At 38.7% G+C, this 16,898-nt stretch overlaps 1 protein-coding gene across 4 annotated transcripts in view; it reads right to left on the bottom strand.

Moving 5' to 3' along the window:
• Positions 1-1,782: 1,782 nt before the first annotated feature.
• The window catches only part of kif19 (kinesin family member 19), a 202,381-nt gene continuing 187,265 nt past the window's right edge, over positions 1,783-16,898 (bottom strand). For 2 of the 4 annotated variants that reach the window (XM_048555506.2, XM_059653706.1), the window contains exons 18-21: positions 14,439-14,863; positions 13,500-13,653; positions 11,809-11,913; positions 1,783-6,319 (exon numbers count right to left, since the gene is read on the bottom strand). In XM_048555506.2, the coding sequence (XP_048411463.1) occupies positions 6,171-6,319; positions 11,809-11,913; positions 13,500-13,653; positions 14,439-14,863 (833 nt within the window). In that variant the 3' untranslated portion in view covers positions 1,783-6,170. The remainder of the gene's footprint in view (positions 6,320-11,808; positions 11,914-13,499; positions 13,654-14,438; positions 14,864-16,898) is intronic. The other 2 variants (XM_059653705.1, XM_048555507.2) reach the window with 2 other exon arrangements.

The following is a 16,898-nucleotide window of genomic DNA, read 5'->3' as shown; positions in this document are numbered from 1 at the left end:
TGGTGGAGGGTTGCTTATTGAACTGGAGGCCTGTGACTAGCAGTGTGCTAGATCTACTGCTTTTTGTCATCTATATAAATGATTTGGGTGTGAATATAGGAGGCATGGTTGGGAAGTTTTCAGGTGACACCAAAATAGGTCAGGTAGTGGACAGTGAAGGTTATCACAGAGTACAATGGGACCTTGATCAGATGAGCCAATGGGCTGACAAGTGGCAAATGGAGTTTAATTTAATGTGAGGTGTTGCATTTTGGGAAGACAAACCAGGGCAGGACTTATACAGCTAATGGTAGGGCCCTGGGGTATATTGCTGAAAAAAGAGACCAAGGGCTACAAGTGCATAGTTTCTTGAAATTGGAGTCACAGGTAGACAGGGTGGTGAAGGAGGTGTTTGGCATGCTTGGCTTCATTGGTCATAAAATTAAGAATTGAAGTTGGAATGTCATGTTGCAGCTGTACAGGATGTTGGTGACATTTCCCATGTGCAAATTTATGTCGACTATCCCTAGCCTGTCCTCGTTTTTCAAATACATGTAAATATGGCCCCTCAGAATCTCCTCTAACAATGTACTCTCTGCTGATATAAGACTCACCAGTCTACACTGCCCAACTATGTTGCATTCTTGAGGGGAAAACTTCAGGGTGTCTTTGAAACACTTATTTTGTCTTCTGCTCCTTTGTGCAGCTTCCTTAAGCTGAGAAAACTTGTTTTAGAAAACTGCATACAATTCTGGCCATCCTCCTATAGGAAGTATGTTGTTAAATTTGAAAGGATGCAGAAAAGATTTACAAGAATTTTGCTGAGACTGGAGAGTTTGAGTTATAGGAGAGGCTGAAGAGGCTGGGGCTTTTTTTCCCCCTGGAGTGTCAGAGGCTGAGGGGTGACCTTATAGAGATTTATACAATCATGATGGGCATGGATAAAATGAATAGTCAAGGCCTTTTTTCCTCGGGTAGGAAAGTCCAAAACTAGAGGGTATAGGTTTAAGGTAAGAGATGAAAGATTTTAAAAGCTCTTGACAGGTAACTTACTCATGCAGAAGGTAGTGCGTGTATAGAATGAGCTGCCAGATGAAATGGCAGTGAGTAAAATTACAACATTTAGAAGGCATCTGGAATAGTGTATGAATTGGAAGGGTTTAAAAATATATTGTCCAAATGCTGGCAAATGTAATTAGGTCAGATTGGGATGTCTGGTCAGCACAGACAATTTGGACTGAAGTGTCTATTTCCATGCTGTATGACTCTACGCCTCTATGTCCCTCTGGCTCAGAGAAACTGACTTGGAGGAAGTCCTTGTCTGAATACAATTCTTTGAGAAAACCCATCGGCAAGAGGAAGTATGGAAATGGAACCAGATGAAAGAATGCCAGTGATTTCAAGGCGTAGGATAATTCCACCTTCCAGAAATAATGTCAAATGTGTGGTTAGAGATGCAGCTCCAGCAGCGGGCTCATCAGCCACACAAGGACCCACAGAACCCAGGAGCTGCAGCACGGAATTTTGTAGCTGGGTAATTGTTCTTGTTAATAAGTGATTGATGAATTGTAGAGGAACTGTGCACTTCACTTTAACAGATTAATTCCACGCTCCTGTTCCACTAGTCAAAAAATTACTGAATGAATTACTTATTTGATCTGCTCCTTTCCAGATTAATTAGTTGTCGGTGGCTTTCTGTGAAGCATAGGAAAGTAATTCAGCATACTTTGCAATCAGACTTTCAAAGTGGACAATACTTTATTTGTTTTGAATCGTTTTCAGAAGTACAAATAAAATTATAAATTCTGTACTGTTGCAGATACAGAAAATAAATACACTATGGTTAAAAAAACAACTCAACATTCAAATATGTACTTAATCATTGGAAAGTATTTTTCCTGTGTGCTCACAGTGGGTTGGGCTAAAATATACATTCTTTTCTATGAAAGATCTGACACAGATCTATTGTTTGGTAGCTGTTTAGTCAGAGATGGCTCAATTAGTATAACAACATAATCTGTTATTTTATAAGCCAATCCATCTTCTCAAGCTAATATCTGAATAAGTGTTAGTGCAGGGGATGACGAACATTTTTAGTAATAAAAACAGAAATTCCTGGAGAAATTCTGGTTGGCAGCATCTGTGGAGAGAGAAACATATTTAACACTTTGAGCATAAAATTATTCTTTTATTTTAGACTCAAAATGCTAACTCTGCTTTGTTGTCCTCAAATGCTACCAGACATGTTGAGTTTCTCCAGCATTTTTGACTGTTATTTCAGATATTTAGCATCCGTTATGTTTTCCATTTAACATGATTAATAAGATGCTCCAGTAAATGGACAAAAATCCAAGTCAAAATGGTTGGTAAATCAAACATTGCTGGCATACAATCTGAAACAGAAGAATTAAAAATGACAACTGTACATTTTACAAATTCGTGTGGGGGTGGACACATTATTAAAGGATCAATCTTTTAAATGTGTTAATCTTTGCTACAACAGACAGGAAAAAAAGACTTGTGTGTGGCATTTTGGTGCAAAAGGCTCTCAATGGAAATGCTTCAGTCTTGAGCCATTTACTCATTTCATTACATAATTTTAGTGAATTTAGAAAACTGCTTCACATTCAGACATCCCTTTCAACAGTTCACAAAATGAACAACCAGATAGTTGACAGTGATCCATACAGAACTGCAAGAATGGCTTAAAGATAGTGCTAACAGTATTCTCAATAATGAGCCTTTTCTAACCAGCATTACTTTATTAGAATTTTGCTACACAGAAATTTCTGTTTTGATAAATTAAAACATTTCACTTTTCATGAACTGATTTGATTTATCCCATCCTCTACTTACTCCCATATCACTTAAAAATTTTTTTTTTGGCAATTATATATAACTCAAAGTTTTCAGCTGAGTCTAGTTAGTGAAGACTTCTCACAGTTCTCATTGTGAAGAAAGCATTCAATGATTAGAGAATGTGAGATATTATACTTTTCATTTGCATGCAATCACTTTTGAAAAAAGTGAGCCTTCTAATATTCAAATAAATATAGTTATTTTTTGATGTCAAGAGGAAATAAAGAAAAGCAAGCTTAAAAATAAATAACTCAAATACTTCAGGACTCCAATTTTGAAGGATTCCTCTTATTGCAGAAGAACTACTCAGAAATACTCAAATGAATTAGTCAAATATTATCTTGTGAAAATTATATTTTAAAAAACTGGAAATGCTAAAAATAAAACAAAATAGAAAAGGCTGTAAACACATGGCAGATCAATTTGTGTACGAGGTCTCCTATTTACAGCTATACAACTATTATGTTTCCTTCAATATATAGTATGTGTATTTGACTCTCTGCACACCCTCACTTTTCTTTTTGTTTTATCCACAGCTGTAAGTGAGCTAACATAGAATTACCGGTTCAGATGAATGTTTACACCTGTAAACGCTACTCATTCTTCATATTCACAGCAATGGACAGCTCTATGTATTCCAGTGTATCCAAATCTATCTGTGCCTAACTCGGGAATGACACTACATCTATTACCCATGATACAACAATGATTCCAGAAGAAATTCATCCTAAACATACAGATGTTCAACCACAGAAATGATGGTTTTTGTTGTACAAAATGTTCATGCTTTGTAAGAAGGACTCCATCCATAACATAAATAATAATATTCGCCTGTGCAATTTTCATAAATGTACCACATTACATAACTTTTAAGCACATTATATTCATTAAGGACAAATCTCTCAGGCAAGTAAATGGAACAGTTAAAGGAATGATACACAGAAGCAGTTTTTTTTTACCATTTACACTTCAAGAAATGAAAAGTTCAATAAGTAATAGTCCATTCCAGGATAGCTTAATATCCTCTCATATTGCCAACAATGTTAGCTCATGATGGAGACTAGATACTGAAAAACTTGCAGATGTTCTGAATTTTAAACAATAACTTTATTATAAATATTTATTTGAACCAGGATTAATTGTCAGAAAATTACTCCAACGTGTGTATTGTTAACTGTGATAGATAGCTGGATAGTGCCTTCAGACCACCAGTAATTGTCATCAGAAATCAATAAAAAGGAATATTGTAACTAGTAGAAATTACCCAATTCATAGCAGAAAAAATGAACTCCAATATGAATTATTAACAATATCTAAATAATGTAATAGTTATATTCAAAGTTAGAGATTCATAAATTATTATTCCCGGAGGTCCCCAGTTGCTGATAATTGCTGGTAGCTGATACATATAAACAAATGGTAAAATTAACAGAAATCTGAATACATGCTGCACCTATAGCTTTAAGTTCCAAACGAAATATCTACAAGGGTCTATTTTTGATGGATCTTAAAAATTCACCACTATAGCTATTAATTGTCAGGTTGATATCAGTACATTAACGTTCATTCTATTAATACAAAATCTAATATTTAAAATATATTTTAAATGCTTTTTTAATGAGTTTTAATGCATAATGGCCTCTGCTGTTCATGCATATAATGTTGGTTTCTACCCATTCAGCTTTAACGTTACTTTGGTTCCGCTGCTTAGTGAAAAACAAAGGTGGATCAATAACTTAATCCCATCATAAAGGCTGTGAGTTTGAGCTTTTAGGCCTAACTTTCACATCCTAACTGGGGAGGTCATTTGTCCCCAAAAGCTGTTTGTCAAGTGAAAACACAAAAATATTGGCATCCAACTCACTCCAAATGACTACTCTTTCCTATCAGATTTTTACATGTCAGAACCTTACGTTTTGAGATAAACAATTAATACTTCACCTCAATGGTTCTCAAGGGGAAAATGAACAGCAATTAAATATCTATTACATAATAAATACCACTTAAAGGGTATATCAAATTCCATCTTTTCACAAGCTGATGTTTTGAAATAGATTGCTATGTTTAGCTAAGAAATGCATCTGTAAGGTAAATATTCATTTACAGTCAATCACTACTTAATGTGCCCGATGCACCTGTGGCAAATACCTATTACTAAGCAGAAAACTCATTTATTTATATGCTTAAAACAGAATGCTGCAGATGCAGATTTAGCATGTCAGGCAGCATCTGTGGAGAGAGAAACCCAATTGTTTACCACCATCTTCTATAAAGGTATTAAGGGATAGGCAGTAAACACTGACCTAGCTAGCAATGCTCACACCCCATGAACGTTTGATGGAACAATTAAAAACCTTTCTGGTTGAAGACCTTTCATCAAAGCATATAATGGACAGTCGTCAATTTGATATATTATCTTTGATTCTCCCTCCATAAATGCTGCCTGATCTGCTGAGTATTCTCAGCACATTTCTGCCTGAATTAATTTATTTATATTTTGGTTTAAAATCCAATAACTATTCTTGAATCCACTTGCTACCTGATCTGAGGGCTTGTTCTCTACCTATATAGAATGAGGATGAGGCATCAACTTTGTACATGTTTTTTTTGAAAAAAGAACATTCATAAATTCACTGTGTCTGGTTAAAAAAAAATGAAATGTTTGGTTCACTCCTATACATTAAACCTTATACTGTCAATATATTTCTTGACTACATTGTTTATTTCAAAGAATAAGGATTAATTTTGTGTTCTGATTCCTTAGGTTGAGTGTGCAATCCAAAATTGTGGACATTGTTACACTAATATTCATGAAGAAATCATTGAGTCCATTAATTACAGCAATTGGCAGCAGGATCTTCTTCTCATTAGATAAACAGAGGTAAAGGATAAACATTGTTAAGGTTGGGATTCAGATATAGATAATCAAAAGACATAACAGCAGAAAATATGCAATTTTATACAGTCATTCCTCCATACTCATGAAGGTTCTGTTCCCAAAAACAGCTGCAAATGATGAAATGCGTGAGTGCCGAACTCATTTAAAAGTAAGTTAAAATAGGATGAAAATCCAGGATATCCAAGTTTTGCCTGCAGATGTTGAATTTTGTTGATATTTAATTTTTGGTGTGGATGGGCGTGACGATTTGTGATTTTGTGGTATCGAGGATTCACTGTATGTGCAACACCACCTATGGTTTCGCAATGTTTTCTGTTCTGTTTTGTAGATAGTTGAGACTTCATTTATATTTTCATCCCTCCAGATAAGTGAAATATGTCCTGCGTTCTTTATTTCATACAGGTGACTTGACAAAGTTCGATCTGTCGCTGATTTAGGGTTTTCTAGCTCTGACATCATTTTTTGCATTTGTCACCGTGTGGTTAAAATGTGGCTGAGGATTACGGTTCAGAGGCTTCTTGAAGTTTCCAGGTTGATTCAGCATAGATGTTGAGCTAGCCACGTCTGCTGCAATTGTCGGACCTGTGATACATAAAAAATGTCTGTACACTTTTATTTCAATTATAAATAATTTAAAAACAATATTACAGTTCCACCTTCCTGACCGACTCACACCCTCTCAACACCAGGAAGAACATAGAACATAGAACATTACAGGGCAGAACAGGCCCTTTGGCCCTCCAAGTAGCCTTGACCTGTGAAACCAATCTGAAGCCCATCTAACCTACACTATTCCATTATCATCCATATGTTTATCCAATGACCATTTAAATGTCCTTAAAGTTGGCGAGTCTACTACTGTTGCAGGCAGGGGATTCCATGCCCTTGCTACTCTGAGTAAAGAACCTACCTCTGACATCTGTCCTATATCTATCACCCCTCAGTTTAAAGCTATATCCCCTCGTGCTAGCCATCACCAGATGAGGAAAAAGGCTTTCACTGTCCACCCTATCTAATCCTCTGACCATCTTGTATGTCTCTATTAAGTCACCTCTTAACCTTCTTCTCTCTAACGAAAACAGCCTCAGCCTTTCCTCATAAGACCTTCCCTCCATACCAGGCAACATCCTGGTAAATCTTCTCTGCACCCTTTTCAATGCTTACACATCCTTGCTATAATGCGGTGACCAGAACTGTACGCAATACTCCAAGAGAACACACTTCAAGCTTTAGATAACAAGGTGTAGAGCTAGATGAAAACAGGAGGCCAATCAGCATCAGAGGAACAGGAAAGCTAATGTTTTGGGTCTAGACCCTTCTTCAGAAAACCTCGAAGAAGGGTCCAGACCTAAAACGTCAGCTTTCCTGCTCCTTGGCCTCCAGTGTTCATCCAGCTCTAAACCTTGTTATCTCAAATTCTCCAGCATCGGCAGTTCCTACTATCTCTCAAGCTTTAGGCAATTTTTTAAACTGTCAACTTTTATCCAGTTGGTAGCATTCTTATTTCTACATCAGGAGATTGTGTACTCTAACTCAATCTCGGGTCATGAGAATTTAATGCACGTTGATAGTCCATTGCAACCTTGAGAGAATGCCGTGGATTTATAGATGGTACCTTTCAATGAGAAGTTAAATAAAGATCTCTCTGCCTGTTCAGATCACATTGCAATATTTGAAGACAGGAGGAAATTCTGCTGGCATCTGGATCAACATCCATCTCTCAAACAAAGCCAACAAATCACCTTAACTGATTACTCAACTCGTTGCTGTGTGGCACTTTGCTGCATCTGTATTAGTTGCTATTTTTGTCTATTTAACAGTGATGTAAAGGTGCCAGTGTTGGACTGGGGTGGACATGGTCAGAAATCATATGACACCAAGTTATAGTCCAACAGGTTCATTTGAAAACACAAGTTTTCAGAGCCTCGCTCCTTCTTCAGGTGTTTAACAGCCAGTGCAATTTAATAAATAATTAGGTGTGAAGTGCTTTGGAACAGTCTGAGAATGTGAAATACTAAATAGAAACCAAAAGAACTGCAGAGACTGTAAATCAGGAATGAAAACAAAGTTGCTGGAAAAGCTCAGCAAGTCTGGCAGCATCTGTGAAGAAAAGTCAGAGTTAACATTTCAGGTCCAGTGACCCTTCTTGGGTCACCGGACACGAAACGTTAACTCTGATTTTTCTTCACAGATGCTGCCAGACTTGCTGAGCTTTTCCAGCAACTTTGTTTTTGAACATAGAACATAGAACATTACAGCACAGTACAGGCCCTTCGGCCCTCGATGTTGTGCCAATCGATTTTTGTTCCTGAGAATTTTTTTACTAGCAATGCAGCGCTGTATGAAATTCCATTAGTCACTGTGGTTACAAGGAGACAAAATTGCTTAATCGTGATTTAATTTTGACGAGCGGGAGTTAGACTCCAGGATTGCATTTGTAATTATTAAATTGAGTCCGCAGTGGTTTACTCTCTGTTATGATGGATTACTTTATACAAGTGTGTCATACTTAGATAATTATCTTGTTTTTAGGTTTTTAAGGTTCACAAGCTTATCCTTTTACAGCCAACTTCACATACCTTCCTTTTTGTCATATCCATCCCTTGTTCCTCAGAATCCTGGTAATTTGAATCTGGAATCTATTTATACTGTTCACATTTACATACTTATTTCAAATCATTTCCACTAAGATGAGAAATCTTCCTTCTTGATTTCAACATTTTAATGTTTAATTTGTATTCCTGCTGTTTTGAATGCTTCATTGGGATGAATGGTCCCTTCAGGTCTATTTTGGCTGGTTACTTTTCTAATCTAAAACCCTCAATTAAAGCACTTTAAAATTCCTCTCTCCCAATCAAAACAATCAGAACTTCATTACTGTTTCTCTGTAACTGAAATGCAATATTCAACATCATCTTTACCTTCTTTAATCCCTTTCTGTGTGACCTACAGCTATTCCAACATCATTGTTCTACCTACACACATTTTGTTTAACAAGTTCTGTAGTTCTTGGTCTACACCTCAGATTTGGCTGTCCTTCAGTCTCCGCTATAGAATTGCCTACAAACTCACCAAGTTTACACTGAGATTGAAGCAAGTTAGCAATATAAACTGGAACTAATATGGATATCAATCCTAAGATACTCCACAAAGGCTTCTACTTTTGTTGCCATCATTTCCCTAAATTGTATGTACTTTTACTCCTTAACTAGGACCCACAGCTACTCCACTGACAGCCACCTGCTGTCAACCCACTGACAAGGACCTTCTGCAACTCCCCTATGAACTACCTGCTGTTATTCTTTTAACTCAGACCCATTACAATTTCCTCAAGTAGGACCTATGGTTACTCATGTAGATTTACCTCTTGTTACTAACCTAAACATGATCTACTGTTGCTCCACCAAACAAGACCTGTTATTATTCATTCTATATCCATGATCACAACATTGTTAACTAAATATATAAATGATTGATAATCAATTAAAGTTTCTGAGGTAGGACCTCTGGTCTCGCTGATTAGCACTGGAGCCTAACAGGACCAGAGACCCAGCCTCAATTCCAGCCTTGGGTGACTGCCTATGTGGAGTTGCACATTCTCCCCGTATCTATCTGCATGAGTTTCCACTGGGTAGTCCAGGTTCCTCTCACAGTCCAAAGATGTGCAGGTTAGGTAGATTGCCCATGTTAAATTGTCTATAGCGGCTAAAGGTGTGCAGGCTAGATAGAATTAGCCATGGGAAATGAAGGGGGTAGTGGTTACAGGTTGGGGCTTTGCTATTCGGAGTTTGGTGCAGACTCGATGACCCAAAGGGCCTCTTTCCACACTGTAAGGATTCTATGAATGCAGTGATTTCCAAATATTTGCTTTCAGCATGCAGCATTTATATGTTCAGACTTCGGCTAATTTGTGAGTTCTACATGTTTAAGCTAATGAAAGAGCATTTTATAGTTTTTTGCATTTTCATGTAACATATCAGTGGAAATTTTCCATTTTTCCATTTTCAAGCAAAATGCTTGTTGTGTGAGATTCATAGAATGTGGTGTGCCATAGCTTGGAATGACTTTTCTCACACAATCTTCCACTGGTCAACAAATTAATTTGTGTAATTCGAGTCTAGAACACTGTTTCTCAGTGAAATGTACAGCCCAAGAAGTGACCATCTATCACTCGCCCCACATGAAAGGCCCAGTTGCTCACTGCTTTGACATTGCAAGCCAGGAATTGGTCCTCATACTGTGGTGTTTGACTATTATCACTAAGGGTATGGGCCAGAGGAAAGGAAAACTCCCTTCCCACTTTGCAGACATTGGCTTAAGGGCATTGGTGGATGGAGGACAATCCTTTGCCTGCAGAATGTCACAGAAGGCCTTCCACCAAACCAAACCAGCCTAATGAAGTGGGTGCCCAGCAGTACAGGCTGATGGTCAAACCTCACACTTATCTTCAACTGCTAAGCCTTCCTGCCCTTGGTGCTTCTTACTCAATAGGGATCCTTGCCACCTCTCCTACTCCTAAATCACCAGTAAGTGCAGACACAATCGGCTGAATATCTTTCTCTGCACTGTAACAATTTTGGGACTGCTTGTCTTTGCCTTTCACTCAAGGCATTCCGCTTGAAACATGTAATATGTTTGCTGCATAAACTGTTGGTTCATGCTGCAGGTGTAACATGATGTTGCTGTACAGCAACATCTCCATTCCTTGACACTTCAGTACCTCTCAATGTGGTAAGCAACCTGTCTTCAACTCTGCTTTAAAAATCAACACGAAGCACAGAGACTGCCAGACCATCTGGAATAAGCAAGTAAGCTAACAGCTATACAATGTATTCTGTGCGGATACATAAAATGTACATGTGAAACTCTGCACAAGAAACACCACTATCTGGCAAGTCCCCTTCCATGCCACTCACCATCCTGACTTGGAAATAATTCGCCATTACTTCATTGTTGCTGGGTCAAACTCCAGGAATTCCATCCCTAATAGTATTGCGGGTCAACCCACAGCAGGTGGACTGCAACTGTTCAAGAAGACAGCTTACTACCAACTTCTCAACAGCAAAGAGGGACAGACAATAAAAATGCTGGCCAGCCAGTGACATCCATATCCCACAAGTGAATAATAAAAAAGCTAGCAGAAGCACGCACAGGCATTCCCGTGCTCCAAAGACAAGTACTGAGGGGCTGACGCAGTGTATGATTTGAACCAAGAGTTGGCATGATGATGTGGCTGTGATGAGGAGGGTGGTTTGTTGATGCTTACTTATGGATGAAGGGTCCATATTATGAAGTAGGAGCTGAATGAGAATGAGGATAATCATTAGGCAAGCTGCTTCCTGCTCTGATGTACACTTCAGAAATTTGTGCTGTCTACTTTTACACGGAAGAAGAGGAGAATTAGAGGTGGCACAAAAATAGAGCAAGTTGAGGCCTTAATGAAATGCAAATACATTGAAAGTAAAGTATTCAGCACTCAGTAATGAGATTCAGCAGCCGCCATTTAAGGTGTGAGGGGAAAATCACAAAACATTTTCTCAACGTCGGCATACTGATTTTTAAAATTTGCTCCGTTTAATACATTTGCTTTCAGGGAAGTGATGGCCTAGTGGTATTATCACTAGACTATTAATCCAGAAACTCAGCTAATATTCTGGTGCTGTGGATTTGAATTTGAATTCAATTAAAATTAAAATCTGGAATTAAGAATGTACTGACTACCATGCAACCACTGTTGAATATCGAAGAAACCTATCTGGCTCCCTAAAGTCGTTCTGGGCAGGAAATCCTCACCTGGTCTGACCTACATGTGACTGCGGACATAAAGCAATATCGGTGACTCTCAACTGCCCTCTGAAATGGCCTAGCAAGTTATTCAGTTCAAGAGCAGCTAGGCACAGGCAATAAATGCTGGTCAGCCAGCAATGTCCATGTCCCACGAGTGAATTTAAAAAATAATTATTTCCTACCTTTCTCACCATTGCTCATGGTGCACCAGGGAAGGGAAAATTCTGCCTTGTATTTTTATCGGCCACTGAATTTAGTAATGACACGAAGAATTGTTTTCTCACCTCTGACCTTCTTTTGTACAGCCAGCCCTCTCCCATTGGCATTTCTCTGATAGATGGTGCTGGGTGGAGTACTGACTACCTCCAACATGTGAAGGTCACTTTCACCTGTACAAAGCAACAGCGACAGACAGCTTACTTCTTTGACACGAGTAAAGTAACAGTGAACTAACATATTACTGAGTCGGGATGAAGAGTCACTGCATTGGAAATGTTAACGCTGCTCACTTCCCACAAATGCTGCCAGACCTGCTGAATTTCACAAGTGATTTCTGTTTTGTTTCAGATCTCCAGCAACCACAGTTTTTTGTTCTATTATAAACATATTGCCATACCATGATAGCTACAGGAAGAACTAATGTATAATATATAATATGTATTTGGTTTACAGTATATTGATATATTAATAATTTGGTTTTTATACATATATATTGACTTGGAAATATAAATTAAAATGGAATTTGGACTGCTATATGAATCAAATACCTTGGAAAATTTTGCAACCTGGAAAAATCAAATGGTTCATATTTTATATGGGAGGTCAGGACAATGTTGTTTTTGAAGTATTAGTGAAATACCTCGAGACATGGTAACAACAAGAGTCTTTGAGTTAAGGACATTCTACCTAACAACAACCTTCCAATTTGATTGACTCTATTATAATGCTGCAAATACAAGAACAGTCAGAGACTCCAGAATCTGTGAGCAGAAAACATTTCCTTCTCTTTCCCTAATTGTGAAGAAAAGATAGAAGAACCAAAAAAGTTTACAAGGAAGAATTCTCACAAGACCTCGATCCACCTGATTAATCATTCAGGTGAAGAATGATTGTGTCCCAAGACAATTACTTTACAGATGGCTGTATGTGATCAGTGTTAAAACAGGGTGGCACAGTGGCTTAGTGGTTAGCACTGCTGCCTCACAGCACCAGGGACCCGAGTTCAATTCCACCCTTAGGTAACTCTGTGTAGAGTTTGCACGTTCTCCCACTATCTGCGTGGGTTTCCCCTGGGTGCTCTAGTTTCCTCCCACAATTCAAAGATGTGCAGGCTAGATGGATTGGCCATGCTAAATCATCCACAGTATTCCTTCAGGAATGTGCAGATTAGGTGGGTTCCAGGGGGATGGGTCTGGGTGGGATGCTCTGCAGCTCAGTGTGGACTTGTTGGGCTGAAGGGTCTGTTTCCACACTGTAGGGATTCTATGGAAATCAACAGGTAATATGTGACATCACCTAAACCACCCTTGAAATCTGGATTTTTGATATTCAGAGCTGTTTTCCCTGTCTTTCTTTTTCAACCATAACACCTGTGTCACAATGTCTATCTTTTATCTGTCTTAATTGTGAATGAGAATATAGGTTTTGGAATTGTCTATCTTTTATCTGTCTTAATTGTGAATGAGAATATAGGTTTTGGAATTGTAAAAACACACAGTTTGAGTCATATAATAGTAGATTAGGAATCTTTTCTCTGCCAAAGTTTCATATGTGACTACAAATAATTATTTTTTGTTCATGATAAAACCTGATGTGAATTGTTCTTGTCCTAAGTAGCAGTCAGTCAGACAAATTGGTCATTTTGATGGTCTAAATGGGACTTTGTACATTTTTGACAGCTTACGGAATGGTGAGACATATTATGAATGCACACTTCCCTGCTAAGTTATGATTTAGCTATAGATGTCCAACTTACCTGCATAATGGCTGATAGGGAATTTTACTTTCCCAGGCCTGTGTGTCGGTTTTCTATATATCCTTGACTGACTTTGGCCATTGACATTAAATCTATTATCTGAAATACTCTCCAATGGTTGGAATCGGGATGAAATATTCTTAGGATGGGATAACTGGGAAGATAATAAGAAAGTAAGATCATTGCAAAATTGCATTAAGGTAAGAAATAAAAAAACGGAAAACAGCAATCAGGACAAATGAGATTTAATCTCTTGGAAAGGTAATATTTACATAAATTTATTGTCCTCAGTACTACCAAATATCTTTACTCCAATCTCAGGCTTTGTTAAAATCGAATTAATAGTTTTATCGTTGCAGTGAACAGGAAATGAGCAAATTCACTGACATTTCTGGGTTCTATTCACAGATTGTTATAGTTTCTGCTAATATGCCACACAGAGTATGCTACATATAGCCTTGATTGGGAGATATTTTAAAAGCACTAATGTGCATAAAATCTGTCTTTTAATATTTGAAAAGTAGTCACAAATTTTACTAGGCATTATTGTCTCAGAAGTGCATCCTACAGTATAATTTTATTTGTTTGCGTTCAAAGTATTGAATTACAATTCTGAAATGTTGCTTGCAAAGAGTTTATTCAGTTTATAACACTAATAAAACTCCAACTTCTCAAAAATAATCTAAGTTAACAATATGGAAACATACAAAACAGAGCTTTTGGTGAAGATTGTTCCATGCAATTCTCTAATTGGGTTCGGTTGATAATGTCTAATGTCATTAATACAATACCCTAATTTAAAGGGCATGTTTCAGTCTCAAACACAATCTTTTTACATTATTATTGATGGCATTTCATTTTAGCCAGAATTTGTGAAGCACTCAGAAACAAGAATAAAGAACAAACTTTAATTCACTTCTGTATAATCAAAATACCAACCCCTTGACCGTTAACCTCAAATGACCTTGATCTTCTTTTCTTCCGCTTGGCTTCTAATGTCTCCTGTCTTCTACTTGCCTTTTTGTTTTCCTTTTTATAGGACTGAGACCAGTCAGTGGGGCATTCTTCCTCATCGGGCTGTACATGGTTGATCACCTCACCAGTACTGGTGGATAGATTGTCCTCACTAGCAGCATGTTTTATAAGTGGACCCTGCTGGTGTCTATACAATGTCAGTGATGGTTCAAGAATGCCTCTATAAAATGATTCTTCATTTTCCTTCATTGAATGCAGGGAAATGCTTGTTTTCTCCTTCATGGGCTCCAGAATGTGTAGCCTGTTGTCATTTTCCAGAACTTTTGAACGTCTCCTTGCGGCTTTGACAGCGATGTTCTTGGTGCCCGTCAACATCTGCTTGCGTTCTACTGAAAATGAAACTAGTTAATTATTTCATTTCAGCAGTATGTAGAATTTTGCTCTTAAAGTACATTGCATTCATAACACAAGGGATGGCAATGTTTAAAACAGATAAGGGCCTGTGTTATTTTGAAGGCCAGAGAGTCACTGGAAGAGCACAGACTGGAATTGTATGTTGAGGATCCTGTTGAACCCCAGATGCAGCTGACTGCATGGAAATTGCCTGGGAAATTGAAGATACTGATAGGTAGCTCTACTGCATTCGGAATCCTCTGAAAAAAAAACCCTAAACATCTGAAAATACAGAGGGTTCAGCTTCCACTAAGTTAATAGTCATTCAGGGAATATTAGACAATTGGAAACCTGCGCAACATCTAGCCAATTATTTAGTTGATCCCGGCACCCCAGCTCAAAAGGCATCCCTCATCAATACCCTTACACCTGCAGGACCTTCTGATAACCATCACCTCCCCCAATTAGGCATCCCCTCTCCCACAACACAACACAATTCCATGTCCCACACCTGGTAACTCCTCCACAGCTGGCCTGACCTATAGCACCCAACATTCTACCCAACTCCTCTGCTGGCACCACACTTGCCAGCTGGCCTTGGCAATCATCATCACTACCAGCCTGATCCTCCAGTACCCAAAAACATCCACTCCTCCAGCCACTGTCCCCTTAGATCTCCCACTGCCCTCAACACAATCCACTGACGGGTCCTGACCATCACCTCTCCGCTGGTCCTGACATCCCATTCCCCTCATCTGCCAGCTCTGACATAATACCCCACCCATCATGCCCCTCAACCTACCCAAAGCACTCCAACCCTACTCAACTTGCACCTGTACTCTTCAATCAATTGCCATCTGGACACTTAAATCTCAGGACATGACTGTTGCAAAACACAGCATGCTTTGGCTTCATAGGGTCATTTAAACAAACAGTACAGAAGAGGCCCTTCAGCCCATCAGGTCTGTACTGCTGAAGCTACGGTAAATATACACTGTTCCCACTTCTCAGATCCATTGCCTTGAATGTCATGCTCCCTTGTTATGGACCCTTTGACTAATGGGAACATCTGCTCTATATTCTTCTTGTGCATGCCTCTCATAAACTTATACACTTGTATCAGGCTCCCCTCAATCTTCTCTTCTCCACAAAAAACAACCCAAACTTATCCAGCCTTTCTTCATAGCTGAAATTCTCCATCCCAGAGCAACATCCTGGAGAATCTCCTTTGCACCCCCGTAGTCCAATCACATCCATTCTATGAGTGGAGACCAGAACTGCACACGACAATCCAGCAGTGGCCAAACTAAAGTCCTGTACAACTTCAACACAGCCTCCTGGCTCTTATAATCTATGCCTCAACTGATAAAGGCAAGTGTCCCATATGCCTTTTTAACTACCCACCATCTTCATGGATTTGTGAACCAACACCCCACGATCCCTTTGTTCCTCTAAGATTCCCTAGCGTTCTGCCATTCATTCAGTACTCCCACAACTACGTATTTATTTCAGCAATGCTCCACATTTCTGAAAGAGCAGGAGTCCGAATTACTGACCGGAATTGCCAATGGGTTGTTTTTCCCTTCCAGCTGCTAATTCTACGTAGCAGGATGAGTTCCAACCAAAATGGAGGGAAGCAGCTTTGTCATCTAACAAAATTAAACTGTGCTGCACTGAAGCATCCAAAAGGAAGTGGAGTCAAAATGAAAGGAAGCAGATGTCTTCAGGATATTAAGTAAATAATTGCATGAAGTGAGAATGGTCAAGGTTGAGGAACCCACACAAGGCAGGAAGAGAACAGCTGCCAATTTACCCTGTTTCTCAATGTTTGGCAAACTTATTACAACAATCCAGCTGCCACTCCTCTTCTTATTAAATAAAGGCCAGGGGCACTGCAGCTCAGAGAAATCAGTCTTCTGCTGCCTATTGTTTAACTAAAGATGGGAGAGTCAAGGGACTGAGATTCCTGCTGGTCGTGTTGGTGTTGGGGGAGGTGGGCACTGAACAGCAAATTTCCAATAGCATAATCCG

Source organism: Stegostoma tigrinum, chromosome 22 (genome assembly GCF_030684315.1).
Source record: "Stegostoma tigrinum isolate sSteTig4 chromosome 22, sSteTig4.hap1, whole genome shotgun sequence".
NCBI lineage: Eukaryota > Metazoa > Chordata > Chondrichthyes > Orectolobiformes > Stegostomatidae > Stegostoma > Stegostoma tigrinum.
This window is presented reverse-complemented; position numbering and strand designations above follow the sequence as displayed.